Genomic DNA, 18,609 nt, shown 5'->3' with positions numbered 1-18,609 from the left:
TGATATGGGCGTGGCCGAGCGATGTGGAGAATGAGGCTGGGAGAGGAAGAACGGTAAGGATTGACACCTGTGGGAAATCACCTCTTACAGCTGTTTAGTGTTGCAGTGAGAGCTTGAGAGGGATAAAAGGGTGATCCAAACCACCGGACACACACACACACACACACACACACACACACATGTTGGTGCAGCTATCATTATTAGGACTCTCCATAGACCTAATGATTTTTATACTGTACAAACTATAGATTCTATCCCCTAACCTTAACCCTACCCCTAAACCTAACCCTCACAGAAAACTTTCTGCATTTTTACATTTTCAATAAAACATCATTTAATATGTTTTTTTAAGCGATTTGAATTTTGGGAAACTAGAAATGTCCTCATAAACCACATTTATAGCATAACACCCTTGTAATTACCAGTTTGTAACTTAAAAAAAAGTCCTTGTAAACCACTTAAACCTGCCCACACACACACACACACACACATACACACACACACAGCAGGGTCTTGTGTGTTGCAAACAGAGTGTATTAAAATGTGTGTGCAGTAAAAAGCTTACGTGGATTGTTTACCCGGCTCCTGCTTCCTCCTTGACAAAGTAGCAAGAAACTTGTCACATGTTATGATTGACCTAACATCACAAAATAAAGAAAAACATAATAGAAAAGCACACTTCAAATAACTCCAGCATTATTTTGCTGAATGGCTGATGGATGATTTAATAACATGATAGATCTTTAATTAAAGGTCAGTAAAGTATCATGACATAAAGGAGTGGACGGACGGACACATATACACACAAACACACACACACACACACACACACACACACACACACACACACACACACACACACCACTAGTGTTAATTACACATTTACCAAAAAAATAATACATGATATTTAGAGAATGTAATAAACACTTAAATGAATGGAAAATGTTTTTCAGACATTGTATTATTTAGCACTTATTTTTCTCAAAGATGTAAATGTTTCATATCTAGGGACACGTGAAAACTACATTAGTGCAATAAATTAAATGATTTAATTTTTAGGCCCAGTAGTGTGTACCATTACAAACAGTATTTGTTCTTTTTAACATGTCTATCTATCTATCTATCTATCTATCTGTCTGTCTGTCATTTAAATGCTTTTAAATGCCCTGACGTGCTTGAAGCCAGGAAAACGTTTGTTTCTTAAGGTTAATTACCAAATGCAGGCAAAGAACAGCATTTGATAATGATAATTGTGAAAGTGGGAGAGTTTGTGTATTGATGTGTAGTCAACTTTTATTAATCCTAAACGAATTTAGAGCATTTGTCTTAACTGGTCTCTTAATTTGGATGAGTTTGAGTCTGCATGATCACCAAGTAATAGTTTCCTGTAACAGAGATAAAAGGCAGATGTTTTCAATTTACCACGGAAACTGTTCATTTAAAACAAGCACGGTGGGGTATGTAGGGGCGCTATTGTTTTTTTGGTCACTTCCCCTACCCCCATCTTTCAGATAGGCGGCGGATTGAACCCCTGTAGTCTAGAGTCCACCTTCATTTCTTCGGACTTGCTTGAACTTTGTCAAACTTGGAAGTTACTTGAACGCGCTCTCTTTATTCTCTGGCCTTTTCTGGGCTGAAACGCGAGTCGACTTTTCACACGCTGATACGTTGCAGGTTTTTACTTTTTCTTTTTCAAACAATGAATTGCGAGCAAACTTTCTTTGGTGTACAGTTAAAAGTTTTCTTAATGATAAGCTTTTCTCTCACTCATGGATATCCGGCAAGCCTGTTTGCGGGTAACGCGTATTCAGGAACAGTTCACAGGCACAGAAATAAGTGAGTAACTCAATAAGTTCAATAAATATTAACAGGGGATGCGTTTGAGTCCAATGTCTAATGTATTTTTTATTTTTATTTTTTATTGAGTAAACCGAAATCACTAAACCAAGATTAAATATAGGGTATGTATCTGATTTAACTCGCAATAACACGTAGAAAATAAAAACGACACTTTTATTTTAATATGATGCGGTTCTTTTTTTTTTTTTTTTTTTTTTTTATCGCTAAAGCCAAGAGAAACAAGGGATCGATTGATTTAAAGAAACGCTCGGTTCCTTTCTCTTCAGGTTTTAACATTTAAATAATTCTTTTCAGATTGGTATAATATTTGCTTTCATTTTAAATTAAACTTCAGATCGTTTTCACTTCAACACAACTGTCACGTGTCTAAATCGCACCGCTTGCAATGATGTTGGGATGTGCACAAATTAACGCGCATTGCCAGACTGTCAGCCGTCTGTGATGAAAAATGTAGGCTGAAAATAATATTCATATCATAATGTATCATGGGCAATGACATAATTATCAACATGTAAAAATAATGTTTTTAATGCCGTTTTTTTCCCCCCATGAATTTTTTACAGAAACTGGTGCGCATTTATTGTCCAAAAGAACGTAAGTTGCGCAGTTCAAGGCAGTGTGGAAAGTTACGTTGAACCTGAAGCTGCGCGCTGTCCGGAGCATCAGCCCGACTGTGAGCAACAAGTGATGTAAGTACCTCGAGAGACCGGGAGGGGCGTTTGGAAGTATTGACTTTAGGTAGTTCTCATGCTTCTTATGGACTCAGAGACTACGCCAATCCATAACCCGCCAATAAAAGGGGGCATGTTAGCTAGACACGATAATGCAGTTTGTTTACTCTGGATTGGGTCGTAAGAACCCAGAGACACGCCATGTTGACACTTTAAGACTGGTGCAAGGTAGCTATGGGAAATCCAATGTGGATTTAATTTTTGATGTAGCTGGGATGGTGCTTGGAAGCAATGAGATTTGAGCCAAATAAATAACTGAGACTTAATTAGAATGTTCTGGTTGCAGTTTACACAAAAGTCCCCCCAACAAAGGATTCTGCAACATTACCCTAAGACCAGATGTAGGCCTAATGTATTTTACTGTAACAAAATTTTGAGAATGCTTTGACATCCTATATCACATATGCATCCGATGTTGTGACGAGTGGCACTACAGGCCTGTTCACTATATTGTTTTTTTGTTTGTTTTTGTTTTTTTATACATCCAAATGAAATGTCACAAATAAGAAGTTTATAATATTTCAGGTGTTATTTGAAATTATTTTCTTTTTACATTGGTTAAGATTTCTCACCCTGCGCTGATTCTGTGCCAAAAATAAAGTGCAAGATTTATTCTGAATATGAATATTTCTATCTAGTCATGAATATGTAAATTTATGTGCAAGGCATCAGACCTTAAAATTCATTTTACGGTTTGTGTACACACTTAGTCGTTGTTTTACTCATTTGAGGCAAATAAATGGAACAGCCATGACATGCAGATTACTTTGTTTGCTTACAAACTTTCCCTGGTTTCAGATCACTGACAGGAAAAGGTCTTGTTTTTGATTATTATGTAATAAACATTTCACTTAAATGGCCAGTTAACGACATTCATTTATTCCACTGAAAGGCCTGGACTGGAATTATGTGAACAGAATTGGGATGTTGTCAGAAATGTTATTCACAAATTTGAAAACTTAAATTTATACCTGCTGCACCTCTACTGACACAGTAAATTTTATAAACGGTTGATTGCATGGAAAACCTGTAGGGCCAGACAAGGTTTTAATTGGTACAATATGTAAAGTGTGAAAGTTATTATACAGTATTAATAACTGATTTTACATTAAATTGTAATTGTAATTTTGACATACACAGACATTCAAAAGTTTATTTTAAGGCCGTTTTAAGTAACCATTGGATTGTTAATATAATATTTTTTATAATTAATTTACAAAATTAAACATTAAATGTAAATTCATGTAGGAATTCAAGACTGTCATATGTGGTTAGGCGTGAACTCCCACTTTTGGACTAGAAGTACTTTGCTGTCAACAAAAGCAACTGATTTTAATCAGTTTACTCAACTTGTGGTTCAAGAACTAGAATGATTGCACTTCTAATTGCAGCATTATTCATCCATGGTAACATGATCAACATCATTAAGTGAAGCTGAACAGTCTTAAGGCCCAGACACACCAAACCGACATCAAAGAACTAGCGGCAACAAAAGCAGACTGTGGTGTCGCCTCATGTCGCCTGCGTCTCGGCCAAAAAGTTGCTCTTGTACACACCACAAAGACTACACCCAATGGCCAACTAGCATGTCCGTTCTGCGCCTGTATGAGTGGAAATAACTCTCCATACCAGCAGGTGGCAGTAGTCTGTATTCATCATTCAAAAAAGGAAACTGGAAGAGCTAGCACTGCGGATATACAAACCGTTAACAAAGAAGCACTTTTTTACCATTTTCACACCAATCCAGTTTCTTCATTCCAGACGGCCATGTCGTTATGAAAATATTCGCGTCAAATCAAAATCAAATCCCTTTATTGTCACTCAGCCATATACACAAGTGCAACACTGGGTGAAAGTCTTGGGTGCAGTTCCAAGCAACATAGCAGTATGACAGTTACAATAAATGCTCACATGAGATGAAGATGAATGCTCACATGAGATGAAGATAAAAAATGAGAAGAGCTTTTTGTGTGTGTGCCCTCTTGACTTCGTCGTTTGCTTGCTTTCGTCACTTCCGTTTTTCTTCTCGTGCACTGGTTCGCTAAGCTGAACAGCCAATCAGTCTGATCTGTCCCACTGATGGGCTCCGCCGCTGATTCAACATGCTCAATCTGCCGAAAAGCTGCTGACGGGGGGGTCAGACTAGTGCTAATGGTGCGGAACACACCGCAAAAACTAGGCCGACAGACGCTCAACAATCGGCCCGACATTGACCGACGGCTGACCGTCGGCTTGGTGTGTCACAGCCTTTAAACAGACAAGGCCAGAAGACTCTTCTTATTAATCCCTCCCAGTCTGTTGACAAGTTGATACTTGTCTTTACCTTTACTTTAATCTTGTAATGGGGGTAATTTTACTTCATGGACCATTACTCAAGGTTCCAAGTAATAGCACTAAGTGGCTTAAGGCATAAGTGGCTTAAGTTCTTCTAAAAGATGGTTTGATCAGATCTGTTTTTAAACAAGTGTGGAGTCAAACAGTTTGTTTGTTTTTGTTTTTGTTTTTTACCTTTTAATTAATGTAAAAGACCATCTTAATCATGTATTTTCAGATACAGGACTCGGTTTCGACCCACTTATAAGATAGCATACAAGATTGTGACTGAGCTAGAATGGAGGTGCTGCCCAGGATACCAGGGTCCAGACTGCAGAGAACTTAAAAGCTCTCCAAACAGACAGACAGTATATCCACAGTCACACCCACAGCCCCATTCTGGACAAACTCGAACTACACAAAGTAGGACATATTTCTAAAAAAAAGTAAAGAAATTACTTTTCATTTATTTGAATTTTAGAGCACGATTTGAAATAAAAAGAATTAGGACATCACCACATTATTCATCATTCATTTACATACCCTTATGTTGTTCCAAACCTGTATGACATTCTTCCGTGAAATACAAAAGATGTTTGGCAGAAAGTTAGGAACTGACAGTCTCAGTCACCATTCACTGTATGGGAAAAAATATGCAATGAAAGAGAATGGCGACTGAGGCTAACAGTCTGCCTAATATCTTCTTTTGTGTTTCACAGAAGATAGAAAGTCATACAAATTATGAGTGAATTTTATTTCTTGGTGAACTATCCCTTTAATATGATTATCTTCTTCAAATATGAATAAATTCTTCTCACATAGATGTTTGCTATGAATGCATTCACATTTATTCTGCTGTTTTTATTTTTTATTTTGTTACAATAGGGCCAGAGCGGCGAGAAACAGGACAATATGATGTCAGACGTGGAGCTGACAAAACACGTTTGTTAGAGGAAGAAGTACAGCGTCTCTCTCAGACAGTGCTGGATCTTCAAGCAGCCATGACAGGTATGGCAGAGAACCTGCGCACAGACTTACAGGAGGACACGAGCAAGATGCTTATTACTCTGCTTAATGAGAGGAATGCTGCACCAGACAGTGCACGAACAGGAGGCATGGAGGAGAGTGTCATGCATCTGGATGGCCACCAGGCCACGAGAGGCCACACCCATGGGGAAAGGGAACTTGAGACGGTGCTGGCCAGACTAAATGATATGACCGATGCTCTTAAAAGCAAGGGCGAAGCACTTGAGGAACTGCGGGGAACAGTGACTGGCCATGATGGGCAGATCCGAATGCTTATGGATGCCTCTCAAGGCCTAGCAGTCACAGGTGCTGACTCCCCTGACATAGACATCCTTCAGACCTATATTGATGGAAAATTTGAGATGCTCAAAAAGGAGCTTGTTGGAAACATGGAGGACCAGATGGCCATGTTGAAAAGTGCATGTGATGATAAGCTACAGTCTCTTCAAAAGACATGTGAAGAAGGACGAGAGAGCGGCAATGTTAGTCTTACCGATCTGGTGCACAACAAGGAATCTGAGCTTAGAAAGGAGATCCATGCACTGCGACTGGATTTGTCCATGTTAGATGGTGTAGCTCACACAAACCGCCAAACAACCGATGTAAAAGACGATAGTGACTACAATGACTTGAGGCGGAAACTTGATCGAGTGGCAGATGCTCATCGTGTCCTCAATGCCAGATTAGACAATGAGCTAGAACATCTGTCCACGTTGAAAATGGAAGACATGCTTGGTTCACGTATAGAGGACCTAGAAGACAGGATGAATGTCACTGAGCGAAACGCAGAGACTTACTGCTTCTACGTGGATGAGAAACTTACCAAGCAAATTACGGATGAAGCAGCTATTCTGCGTCAACTCCTGGATGAGAAGCTGAATGCTATGCAGGATCAGTTCACTGCAATGCTGACTGAGATGAGCAACAACTCCTTCCCAGGGATGTTTAGTGATTCTGTTGATGCACTGCAAACTCAGGTTAACTCGAATAAGTACATTATACAGGGTTTGGAGGACAAGTTTAACACCATTGGGCAGATATGCTCAGCCGATTGCAAAACCAACCTACACACTGATTCCCAAAAACCAGAAGGTCTGGACAGTCTCGTAAAGGATGTGAGACTCTGCAGAAATGACTTGGACGATTTACGTTCTGATTTTGTGAACAATGTAGCAAAATTTCATGCATTGGAGGATAGAATTGATAGGATGTCACCTGAGAAACAGCTCAGAGGACATACGCAGGACACCCACCGAAGGATTAATATGTTGACTGACAACGTTAATGGCTTGACTGGAGCTATAAAAGGATTGGGAGATTCGATGAGCAAATTTAGCCAAGACCTTCACAATTTAAACTCGACATGTTGCCAGGCAGGACAGGTAAACGTTCCTAGTCTTTGGGCTGAAAGCAGCCCAAGTCGCGATCAGATTGAGGAGCTACAAGAGAAGCTGGACACACTGAATGCACGAGTAAACACAGAGTTGAGCGTGTGTAAGTTCAACACTGCTGGAGTAGCTGAGGGTGTGTCTGCAGTGGATAACAGGGTGACTGCTCTAGAGAAGGTTTGTGGACTGCTTGATGGTGGGACGAATATACAGGGCCTTTCGAGGAATTTGGAGCAGCAAATGGCACAGATGAACACCACTCTAGTTAGTTATTCAGGAGACATCACTGCTCTTCAGAACTCCCTTCTGACTTTTCAGAGCCAGCTTGCAGAAATCGCTAAGCAGATTCTCAAGGACCATGTAAATAAAGAACAAGGTAAGCGTTCAAATATTAAAGGGATATGTTGTTCCAACTTCATATGACTTTCTGTCTTCTGTGGAACACAAAATGAGATGTTAGGCAGAATGATTGCCTCAGTCACCATACACTGTCATCATATAGAAAAAAGATGCAATAAAAGTGAATGGTGACTGAGGCTGTTGGTCCCTAACATTCTAACATTTTGTTCTACGGATGAAATAAAGTCAAACAGGTTTGGAACAACATTAATGTGAGTAAACGATGACAGAATTGAAGGATTTTAGCCAGTTAGTGGTGGAAAATGGAAACTGAATTATTGCCACCAAAGCACTGAAAATCAGCTTTTGTATTTGGTTTTGGTTAGATCTTGTATTTAAACTTTGATGACTACTGTTATGTTCTCATTTTTTAATTTATTTTTGTATTACTATATATAGTGCTTTCATTAATCAAAGAGCTTGGAGTCTATGAGATGCCATGTCTGTCAGTGGAACCTCTTGCCATACTTAACCAATAAATACAATTGTATACAATAACCTGAATGCCCCCAAGCTGTTGAGAGGCAGGGGGCCTGTGAAGGGTTCCTGTGAGTGCTTGTAATAAGTCAAAGCAACAGTTAGTCTATCTAGAATTAACCCCTTTGCCTTTTACATTCAGTTAGTTGGTGTACTCTTAGTTAGTGAGCAGCTTGATCTAGCATAGTTTGTTAAAGGGATAGTTCACCCATTTACTCACCCTCATGTTGTTTCAAACCTGTATGACTTTCTTTCTTCCAAGGAACACAAAGGGAGATGATAGGGAGAATGTTAGCTTCAGTCACCATTCGCTTTTATTGAATAGAATAAACTATGCTCGACGGAAGAAAGTCATATGGGTTTGAAATGTTTAATCCATGTTACTTCGGTCCTGATCATTACCTTTTAACCTCTGGTGAGAGACTATGTGAAGAAAATTGCAGACAGTGTATTTTTATCTGGTTTCAGCCTCACTGAAAATCAGATAAACCTCCCACCCAAGAGTGTTGATTTGGCTTCAACATTGGGGGGGTTGCAGCGTAAAGCATTTATATGTTTCCATTGATCATGGTATAAATATTGGTGGGGGGGGGGGTGTAATTGCTTTTTTTATTTGCCCCTGCTTCCACCACTACTATTGATTGCAAGCCAAATTCCTTTCTTCCAGGGGTCTTTGTGATGAGTTGTGTGGTCTTCGATTATCTTTTTGTCAAGTCCCGCTTTCACTGCCTATAACATTTAGAACTGGGGAGTGAGTTCAGTCACTGGCAGGTCTGGTCCTCATTATGCCCTAAAGTCAATGTGCGGGCCTCTGGAGCAGAAGCCTCCCATTAAAGAGTGATGTCATCATTCCTGATAAGGTTGGAGGCAGATATTTCAAACTCTGTCTTCATTAGAAACAAAAGCTCTCTTCCAAGTACTTCAGCTAAAAAAAATTTTGTTAATGTGCTCGTTTTTCCACTATGCATTCTTCGATTTGTCTATATATATATCTAAAGGACTTCAAAGGTGACTAACAATTATATAGAATTATTGGACAAGAATAAGAATAACAAAGTGTTGCAGCTAATTAAAAGAGCTTAATGTTCCAAAACAGTTCCTGCAAAGGGCATGAAGGGAAATTAAGTATGTTTCTCATTGCAATTTACAGTGTGCTTTTGTTGTTTTTTAGGATGTTGTAGGATATGATACAGTTAAAAATTTTATGTCAGAAAAACAATAGACCTTATCCCTGAATAGCTTCAGCATTACTCAAAACTTTTTGGCTGCAGATCATGGCAGAGGCATGTTGCACAATACTGGAATAATGGAATCAGTTCAGCCAGCTGTTTCTCTGTGACAAAGCATTGAACTGGTATGCTGTGAAGCCTTGCAGCTTAGTTTCTCATAATTTACTCTAATGGCTCTACATAGATTTTTCATTAGTTTTTTTTCATGGTTCAGGGCATCAATTAAGCATGGGAATGTTTTAGGGACGAACAGAAAACACAAGTAATGTTGATTAATTTTTCTGGCTGTCAATCAGATGTGTTAAGAAAAACTTCACTGTTTGTTTTGGAGATCCATCTTGAAGCTTTTTCCACGAGCTGTGGAAACATCTGCAAGGTAGTGACGTGTTTCTCATCTCCTGACACCCTCTAAAACGGATCTTAACTTTGCATACTTTACCCTTCCTTTGCACATTTTAACAGCTGTTCCTCTCCACTTTCCTTTCTCTTTTTCTTCCTGCTGATTGATATCTCTCGGTCAAAGGATGTCAGTGAAACTCTTTCCTGCTCTCACTAAATGCATTTATACATAAGCTCTGTGCCAAAACCTACTGAGTTTCCTACAGAGGCAGAATACAGAGGCATAATAAGCATTCTCCCATTGCAAAGGCTGTACCATAAGGTAAACAGCTTAATTACGCTGCTGTTTTCCATGTGCCACTACGTATCAGTGCGCATTACACAATGTTTGTCAACAACACAGTATGCGCGGAGTGTCCACGTGCAGTGCAGTTTTCTAGACAGAAAGACAGTCCGCATTTGTGCGTGTTATCTGCGTCTGGCATTGACTGTATTAAAGAGTATCAAAAAGCAGTCATAGTTTGCATGGTTGAGCGCTTCCATATGAGTTAATGGTCAAAAATGTGTGCAGGGAAAAACAAAGAATACCCTAGTCTTAAAACAACTAGTTTTGGTTAAATTTTAAGGCAGTTTTAAGATTGTATCCTTCATGGAGAAGGCGATCCCAGAACGCATTACGATGAGCTCAGTAAAAACATAAATACAACATGGCAGGTGAACAAGATTAATATCGATTCGAAATATAATTCGAAAGAGAAAACTGTTGATACTATTTATCACTGAAAATTGACCCAATATTTGTGTGAACTGAGGCATTTTTATGCTCATATGGGCATTTTTCCAATTCCAGAATGGTGCCCCACTTTGTGCCCGACAGGCTGGTCATTAGCTTAGCAACGTGCTACTCAAACCCCTTTAGAATCAGGAGTCCTATTTGTCTGGCGTATGAAGTTGCTGCTTACGCAGACCTGACACAATAAAACGTCAATAAAAAGGTCACTGCCTTTTTATTCAATCACTTCCATATTAATTCGAGTTTTTGTCTTGAATAGCCGCGACCTAGACAAGCAACACAACATTTTGTCAATCTCTTGGTTTCTATAGAGCCAAGTTACAGAGTCAGGTTCCGAAGGTTAAAATACCATTCATTTTGTAATTTGGGGAATTAATTTTAACGATAAAGCCATCTTTACACTGCCAAGGTGGAACAGAAGCTGCATTTAAACTGGCATTTAGATGCATTTACACAGACTGTTTAATGCTGCTCAGAGCAGGCATAAATACATTCACACAGAAATTACAAGTGCATACATATTATGAGATTAATGTTTTAAATATAAAATTTTGAAAATAGAATTATGAAATGAATGAAAATATATAATTATACATTAAATATGAAACTAAATAAATGAAATATAAGCTCTATCTTGACAAAAAACAAAGTTTAAGGCTGCACTGAGGTGGGTAAGAGCAGGCTTTAGACTGGCTTTTATGCTGCAATGTGTCTTTACACAGAATTTTAAGTAGGCACAGAGCAGGATTAACTCGGCTGTGTAAAGACACCTTTATAAACCTTTAAAGACAGGCTTACCATGAGCTCTGAGGTTGATAATCAATGGTATATGCCTCTGTTGAGGCCAGCAGTCCATATTTTTTTCAGCTTCATTTTTTTAAAATCACATTTAATATTGGTATATCTAGTGAACCACTACACTACCTACAGTATGATCCTCCTGTAGGCTACACTTCGTATGATCCTGAAGATCCACCAATTAGAGAATAGTGGCTAACAGAGCGCGCCAAACGCTATGCCATGATGAACTGTGAATGACGCAATCGAGTCGGTTTCCCTACACTATCAGACTACTTATATATTTGTATATCTTTATATTTTGAAATAAACTTAAAATATATTGTTTCTGTACTTCTACTCCACAACTTTAAATCAATAGTTGTATATATTTCCATAGTTTTTAATTCAGTCACGTTATTCGCAATGCTTCATAGCATTGTAGTTCATTCCTTCATTAAAGCCAATAAATAAACAGTGTCCTAAAGGACCTTTATCCTTTTGTCATTTTTCAAAATAATTTTTTGCTTCAAATAAAAACTTGTAAACTTGCGATTCTCCTTGGAACTGGTTGGTTTGGTTCATCCCATAGTTAAAAACGTTTAGGAAATCCCTTTGGAAAAAAAAAAAAAACACTTCTGGAACCAAGAAAAAGTGGGCAGGCACCATTGCGTTCTACCTCTGTGCCGTCATGCCGAGTAGCCCTGCCCATTCTGAACTCTCAATGGTCCAAAATCCAGCTGCTCTTAAATGTATATTAAACATGAAATATTTTCTGATTTGGCTGTGATTGATTCTTCTGCTATGTGCAACAATTTCGTATTCAGTGTGGATAGGCAGATTGCTTGTCATTAGAATCTTATTGCATTGTATCTGGTTAGGATGCTATGCTAGAAGCTCAGATAGAAGGATAGAAGGAAGAGTGAAGATTGTAAGTATGAAGGTATAATTTAAGATGTAGCTTATTTGTGAGAGCTGCTTCTGCACTCTGCGTAAAGAACTCAAAATATTTTTTATTGGGGAATGTGAAGGTGTTCGTCATCTGGATTCAGGGTCATGTTTCTCTATCTGGGTCCAGGAACCCATCTGGAAGTTCTCAGATTCATTACGCACAGAGGTCTGGCCATTACAACAGGGTACAACTCTAGTCATTTCACTTTGTGTGTGTCTGTTTGTGTTCATGTATCCATGCACATAATCGCCACACCCTGTTTGCTTTCCAAACCAGAAACTGTCAACAAAAAGACCTTTAAGTTACAATTCATGATGTCTTCCATTCGTCCTCTAAATATGTTTTTAAATATGGCTCTCCACATAACACAGTGGTGAATCCTTAATTCCAGTTTAATGTCTTCGACTCCTTAAGCCCAGAGAGCACTTAAGAGCTCTGTCGCCCGAGTCCCTGCATACTGAATTTAAAACCAGAGTGATTTGGCTTGAAACATGTGTTTATGTTGCTGCTTTCAGGCACTTTGCGTGTGATGAGTCTGTTATTTGTCCTAACTGTCAAACAGACTTGTGGGAAACACACAGAAGGATGTCTATTATCTCTTGGGAGATGTAATGTATGTGGGTGGGAATATGTTTGTGTGAAATCTGATATTCGGTCTGCAGTTAAATGCGGACAAACAGCAGCACTGACGCAGTATTTTAGCTGAGTGCATTTTGCCCATATCAGTTGATTAGCTTTGAAGCGAACCCATGGGACTCAAGCTCCGCCTCTCTTTTGGATCAATTTCTACTACCGCCAATAAAATCTGGAGTCAAAATAGACCCTAATGTCAGGAATGACGCATTACAGTTCTCAATTTAGACAGCAGCATCTGGTAGGATTGGGAATTTGTTTTTTCACAGAGCTGTAGAAAAGCTTGTAATCCACTGACAGACAGAAAAAGGATGAAAAAGAAAATGTGAATAAGATTTTAGAAAAACAGATGCATGTGAGAAGTGTGAGATCTTTGGGGTTAGAAATGTGAGCTGAAAAAAAAAGACTTTCTACCTCGTTAGACAGCATTAAGACCAAAAGCTTTTGTAAATAGAAGGTGCACTGCAGAGCTCAAAGACAGCTTGAATGCACCATTAAATCTTTGTCTGGTGTCTTTTTAGAAGCATAACCATTAACCTAAATACTTTTTAAAGTATGGCTGAAATACTAGCAAAATATTAGAAGTTAACAGCTTTCTTGGGGGATTTTACAATACAAGTTGAATGCCATTAGAAGGCTTTTATGGATGGCATTATAAAATGAGGGCTGGCAAGCTGACTTACACTGGCTTTTCCACTAACTTGGTGTTTGTGTTTAAAGGGATAATGAAAAATCTGTCATTTTGTTCCAAACCCATATTAGTTGCTTTCTTTCTATGTGATAGATAAAAGGCAGAATGCCTCACTTTCATTATATGAAAAAATAATGCAAAGAAAGTGAATGGTGTTAGGTTAAAGGGATAGTTCACCCAAAAATGAAAATTCTCTCATCATTTACTCACCCTCATGGCATCCCAGATGTGTATGACTTTCTTTCTTCTGCAGAACACAAATGTAGATTTTTAGACGTATATTTCAGCTCTGTTGATCCATACAATACAAACTGAAGTTCCACAATCCACAAATGGGCAACATAAAAGTACTCTGGTGGTTAAATCCATATCTTAAGGAATGATATGACAGGTGTGGGTGAGAAACAGATCAATATTTAAGTCCTTTTTCCTTCACTTTGTCCTTCTTCTGTTTTTGGTGATTAACATTCTTTGTGCATATCGCCCCCTACTTCGCAGGGAGGAGAATGTATGATAAACATTTTTTTCAAAATCGTAAATATTGATCTGTTTCTCACCCACACCTTTCATATTGTGTCTGAACACATGGATTTAACCACTGGAGTCGTATGGATTACTTTTATGCTCCCTTTATGTGGATTTTGGAGCTTCAAATTTTTCGCACCCATTCACTTGCATTGTATGGACCTACAGAGCTGAAATATTCTTTTAAAAATCTTTGTTTGTGTTCAGCAGAAGAGAGAACGTTATACACATCTGGGATGCCAGGAGGGTGAGTAAATTTAAATTAGCAATTTTCATTTTTGGGTGAACTATCACTTTAACAGTCTGCCTATCATCATCTTTTGTGTTATACAGATGAAAGTCACACAGGTTTGGAGCAACATGATGACAGAATTTTCATTTTGGGGTAAACTATCCCTTTAGTGGTGACATCTGATTGGTCAGTTTGGTTCTCATATACATGGGTATCTGCACTTTCAACAGAAGCTAAACTAAATCTCCATCCCATTTTCTCACTCAGGACTGCCTGTGAGGCAAGAGAGACCAGTGCCTGCCCCTGACATTAAAACTCCAGCTCAACCCAAAAGACACTATATTCCCCATATCCACATACCTTTGATAATACCCCATAGTACAGTGCCAGTCACTGGCCTCCCCCATGTGCGCCAGCCCTCCATCCCCCGCTACATTCCACAGCCACCCACCAGCCCCAGGCAACCCATCCAGCCCATGCAACCCAACCAACCCGACGTACACAAACCAGTGGTGGTTACAGGGCAAGCCGGTCCACCTGGGTATGTGCGCAGGGTGACAGTCAGACGGGATCAGAGCTCGAAGGACTCAGAATCACTTGTAAAGGGATTTGCTGGTGCACCAGGTATGAAGAAAATTGGTAATAATGGTTTAGAAGCTCTTGCTTGAAGTGTCAACAGGATTTGATTAGTTTTGTTTGCTTTATCTCCCACAGGCTATCCTCCTGTTAATCCTTTTTCCAAAAATACAAAACAAACAAAACCAGGTAAACAAAACCTTTTGGAAAGTAGTTGTTGAATTGACCCTTTGCTAAGCTCCGCCTTAGAAGTTTTACTGACGAATCACTTCTTAGCAACTGTTGCCATACGCCACTTTCGTCTGACAAGCATTTGATTTTTTCTGAGAGTCTATGGGAATCATGAGTGTTTGAGTAGTTTTAAGCTGAATTTTGTAGAAATGATGCAAAAATATGGAAAAATATTGTTGCCGGTTCACTTAAAGTGACATGAGGTAACCAGAGAGGATACACTAAGTATTTGTTCTTTTTTTATCTTTAAATAAATCTTGAGAATATCATGCTATGGATTAAACTGTGTCAGCTCTAATTCCCAAATTAACAGGCATAACATCAGCGAGGACACCTACATTTGCTCATTCATTCATGTATTAATTCAGGTCATAGCAGAGGTGATAGTAAATAGAGAGTTTAGAGCACTATTTTGAGCATGTTGCAGACAAGTTATGAGCAGTTCTGTTTCTTGCACTAATGTAATGAGGTGTGTAATAACTCTAAAGTTATGCTATTCCCTTTTCAAGTGACTGTGATAATAATTTGCCTCAATTTTCAGTCTCCACAGTTTTACACCTTACTGTGTAATTAAAAAAAAATAAATAAAAAAAATCTAATAAAATGCTTTGCAATGTCACTCTTCTAACCAGTCAATGTTATAATCATATGTATTCAGTTTATGAGAATATTTGCCAAAAATACAAAAGTAATTTCCCTTTCATTCCCATTGGAAGTACTGCAATGCTTGTCAGGGCGAGCGACGATAACCAAGGGGGCGGAGTTTAGCGAACGGTCAATTTTTACTTGTTTTCTTTAGAACATTTTGCTGATATTATTGCTATAACTTACTGAATTATGACTATTAATTCTCATAATAGTTGCACGTGTCCCATGGAATCTGGCATACCAAAGACCCATCGCAACTCCAGGTAACAAATAACAATTAAAAAAATACAGTTAAAAAGAGATTTGGGTGTTGTACCATACAGAGGCAAAACAGATTGTTGTAGGACTAAATTCTGATCGCCACTGGAAAATGACTATAAATGCACATCTGCGACCATATATTCTATATTAATGACTTTTGAACAATGGTAATTGATTTACCATTTATTTGCAGGTTTGTCACTTGCCATGATCAGAATGTGATGAGAAACTTGAAACCTCTCTCACATGATTTACATGTACACCTCTTTTTCAAAATAGTGTCAGAGCAGAACTTCTTGACGGACCCTTTTTCTTTCTCTGCTGGACTTACAAGGCAGACTTTCTCAGGGGACTTTGGTATCATTCGCTTTGATAGGGTGCTAGTCAATGATGGAGGACACTACAACCCTCAGACAGGTAATCTGCAACACTGACCCTCCATTTACTTTACATTGTTGGTTGAGATAATTGATTATGAACAGTATAAGGTATTTGGCACACCCTAAAAAACATACAAATGTTCTATCCTGTGCCAAGAACAGTTTTGGTGTTGATAGATGTTCCCCATACAGGCTCTCAGTCCACAACCCATATCTTGGCAACTAACTTTGAATTATCCCCCTTTGTAGGGACCTTCTCAGTGCCTGCTGATGGCCGTTATTTGGTCACTGCTGTTCTAACAGCTCCGCGGGGTGAGCATGCAGAAGCTGTGCTCTCTGTGTCCAATCGCAGTGTGCAGAAGTTGGACACAGCAGGTTACTGGAGTGGCCGCCCATGGCTGACCCAAGATCAGTGCGCATGCGGGGGGTCTGCATCCTTCAACCTTATCCTCCCACTCCGGCGAGGGGACACCGTGGCCTTGGTTCGCACCGCTGGGAAGCTAGCGATTTCTGAATCCAGAGAGATCCTCTCCACCTTCAGCGCAATATTCCTCTACTCCCCTCAAACCAAGAGATAACACAAAACATCTCCACTGCAGAGAGTTCCTTATGTGAATGCAAGTCGAAGTCTAGTCTTACACTTGTGACTATGCAATAGAGTTTTGCTTTGGTTATTTATCAAAACTACAGGACTAAGACAATTTTTTTCAATTTGACATTCTGTATTTTAATAGAGGAATGTGTTTGTCCTAAACATCAAAGTGCTGAGATAGCAAGGCGCCATAAGTTTGTGCCAAAGCAAGGTAGCATACCAATAGATTTTAGTAGTAATAATCTATATATTTGCAATAATCTATAAAGTTTATTTTAAAATTGTGATTTTACCAAATATATATAAATGTAAAAGCAGGTTTATATATTTTTTCAACATTAAATTAACATTTGCATACTTTCATCCTTCTAAAATATCACTTTGCACCTAGAGGGTTGTGAATCACATGGCTTTAGTGTGAATAACACTTGAATTTTCTTTTTAAATCCTCAGGGTGTGGGATCAGTTTTTCCTCCAAAGAATAATTAAAGCTCAAATGGATAGCTGCAATCCACAGAATGAAACTAATAATACATCCATTTTATATTTTCACAATTGCATTTTCATGTTTAAGCCTACACTATGTAACATTTGGCCCTCTAGCGGTTGAAGAATAAAACTGCAAGTTACTTGCGGAGGCACTTTGTTTTGGTAATTACTTGAGTAGGGATTTGGCTCTGCTCTTCTGCACAGATGAATCTGATGGATTGAGGAGTATCTATATCTATATGGTGTAACCATTGTTACAGGTGATCATCTTATCAGAGCAAATGTCACTAACAACAAAACTTGCCCCCTCCCTGCAAAAAAATAAATAACGAAAGGAAGGAAAAGACGGATATCAGAAAAATATGTCTTATGAGCAGGTAAGTAGCATAACTTCCTCTGTTGTTCTGACTTATAGAATTTTTTTTTCCTAAATAAATAACGTTACAAAAGTTAGGCAACGATGACATTATCTGTCATGATTAGCAATCATCTAAAGTCAAACGGTGGAAACAGTGCAAATGGTGGAAAATATAACTTAGCTAGCAAGCAAATAGACCAAGGTAGTAACTGGTTTAGAGATTGGCATTGTTACCAGCATAGTTAATTTTTTTCCATTGTCCTTCCTCGAAAATGATATTGAAAGCACTGCAGTGCCACAATCCATAATAAAATGCCACAGAGTGCCTAACGCTATCTAACGGTCGGTACAATAATATATATTAACTGTCGAGCAAGAAAAACTCCATCTCTGGGTTGGTTTTAAATCCTTTAAGATCTCAGAGTTGTCGCCACCTCTGAAAAGGCTAAGCCGATGCTGTTTCGTGTTTTATTATTACAGGCTCTGTCGCTTTCCCTTTTTGCTTGCAGGCTCTTTTTGGTTTGAGCTTTCTTTATTTTGAAAACGGATGATTCCCCAGACTGGTTGCCTTTTTGAATGATCCATGGTCAATGTTGCTCATGTGTTGTGGCTACAAGCTTTTCATCTCCAAACTGCTACCACGCCTATCACCGGACATATACATGCGCTTTAGTAGCTCTAGACCTTCTTTTCTTTATTTACGAACGTG

General features: G+C 38.8%; 1 protein-coding gene across 1 annotated transcript; it reads left to right on the top strand.

The window, feature by feature from the left end:
• The first annotated feature begins 1,534 nt into the window (after window positions 1-1,534).
• LOC127441506 (EMILIN-2-like) lies at window positions 1,535-17,725 on the top strand. The gene is made up of 9 exons (XM_051699021.1): window positions 1,535-1,836; window positions 2,424-2,549; window positions 5,143-5,327; window positions 5,790-7,694; window positions 14,633-14,989; window positions 15,080-15,130; window positions 16,033-16,083; window positions 16,361-16,498; window positions 16,711-17,725. Exons 1-9 carry the CDS (start codon window positions 1,700-1,702, stop codon window positions 17,037-17,039), a joined length of 3,279 nt encoding a protein of 1,092 aa, XP_051554981.1. The 5' UTR covers window positions 1,535-1,699; the 3' UTR covers window positions 17,040-17,725.
• The last annotated feature ends 884 nt before the right edge of the window (window positions 17,726-18,609 follow it).

This window comes from Myxocyprinus asiaticus, chromosome 5 (assembly GCF_019703515.2).
Source record: "Myxocyprinus asiaticus isolate MX2 ecotype Aquarium Trade chromosome 5, UBuf_Myxa_2, whole genome shotgun sequence".
NCBI lineage: Eukaryota > Metazoa > Chordata > Actinopteri > Cypriniformes > Catostomidae > Myxocyprinus > Myxocyprinus asiaticus.
Note: the sequence above shows the minus strand (reverse complement) of the source record. Positions and strands in the feature narration are given on the sequence as shown.

Bases quoted from the DNA above. Each gene is read 5' to 3' on its own strand.
- LOC127441506 (XM_051699021.1), top strand. From the start codon at position 1,700: ATGAATTGCGAGCAAACTTTCTTTGGTGTACAGTTAAAAGTTTTCTTA. The intron at 16,084-16,360 runs GTAACAAATAAC...TTTTCAAAATAG, and splicing joins AAGACCCATCGCAACTCCAG to TGTCAGAGCAGAACTTCTTG. The intron at 16,499-16,710 runs GTAATCTGCAAC...CCCCCTTTGTAG, and splicing joins ACACTACAACCCTCAGACAG to GGACCTTCTCAGTGCCTGCT.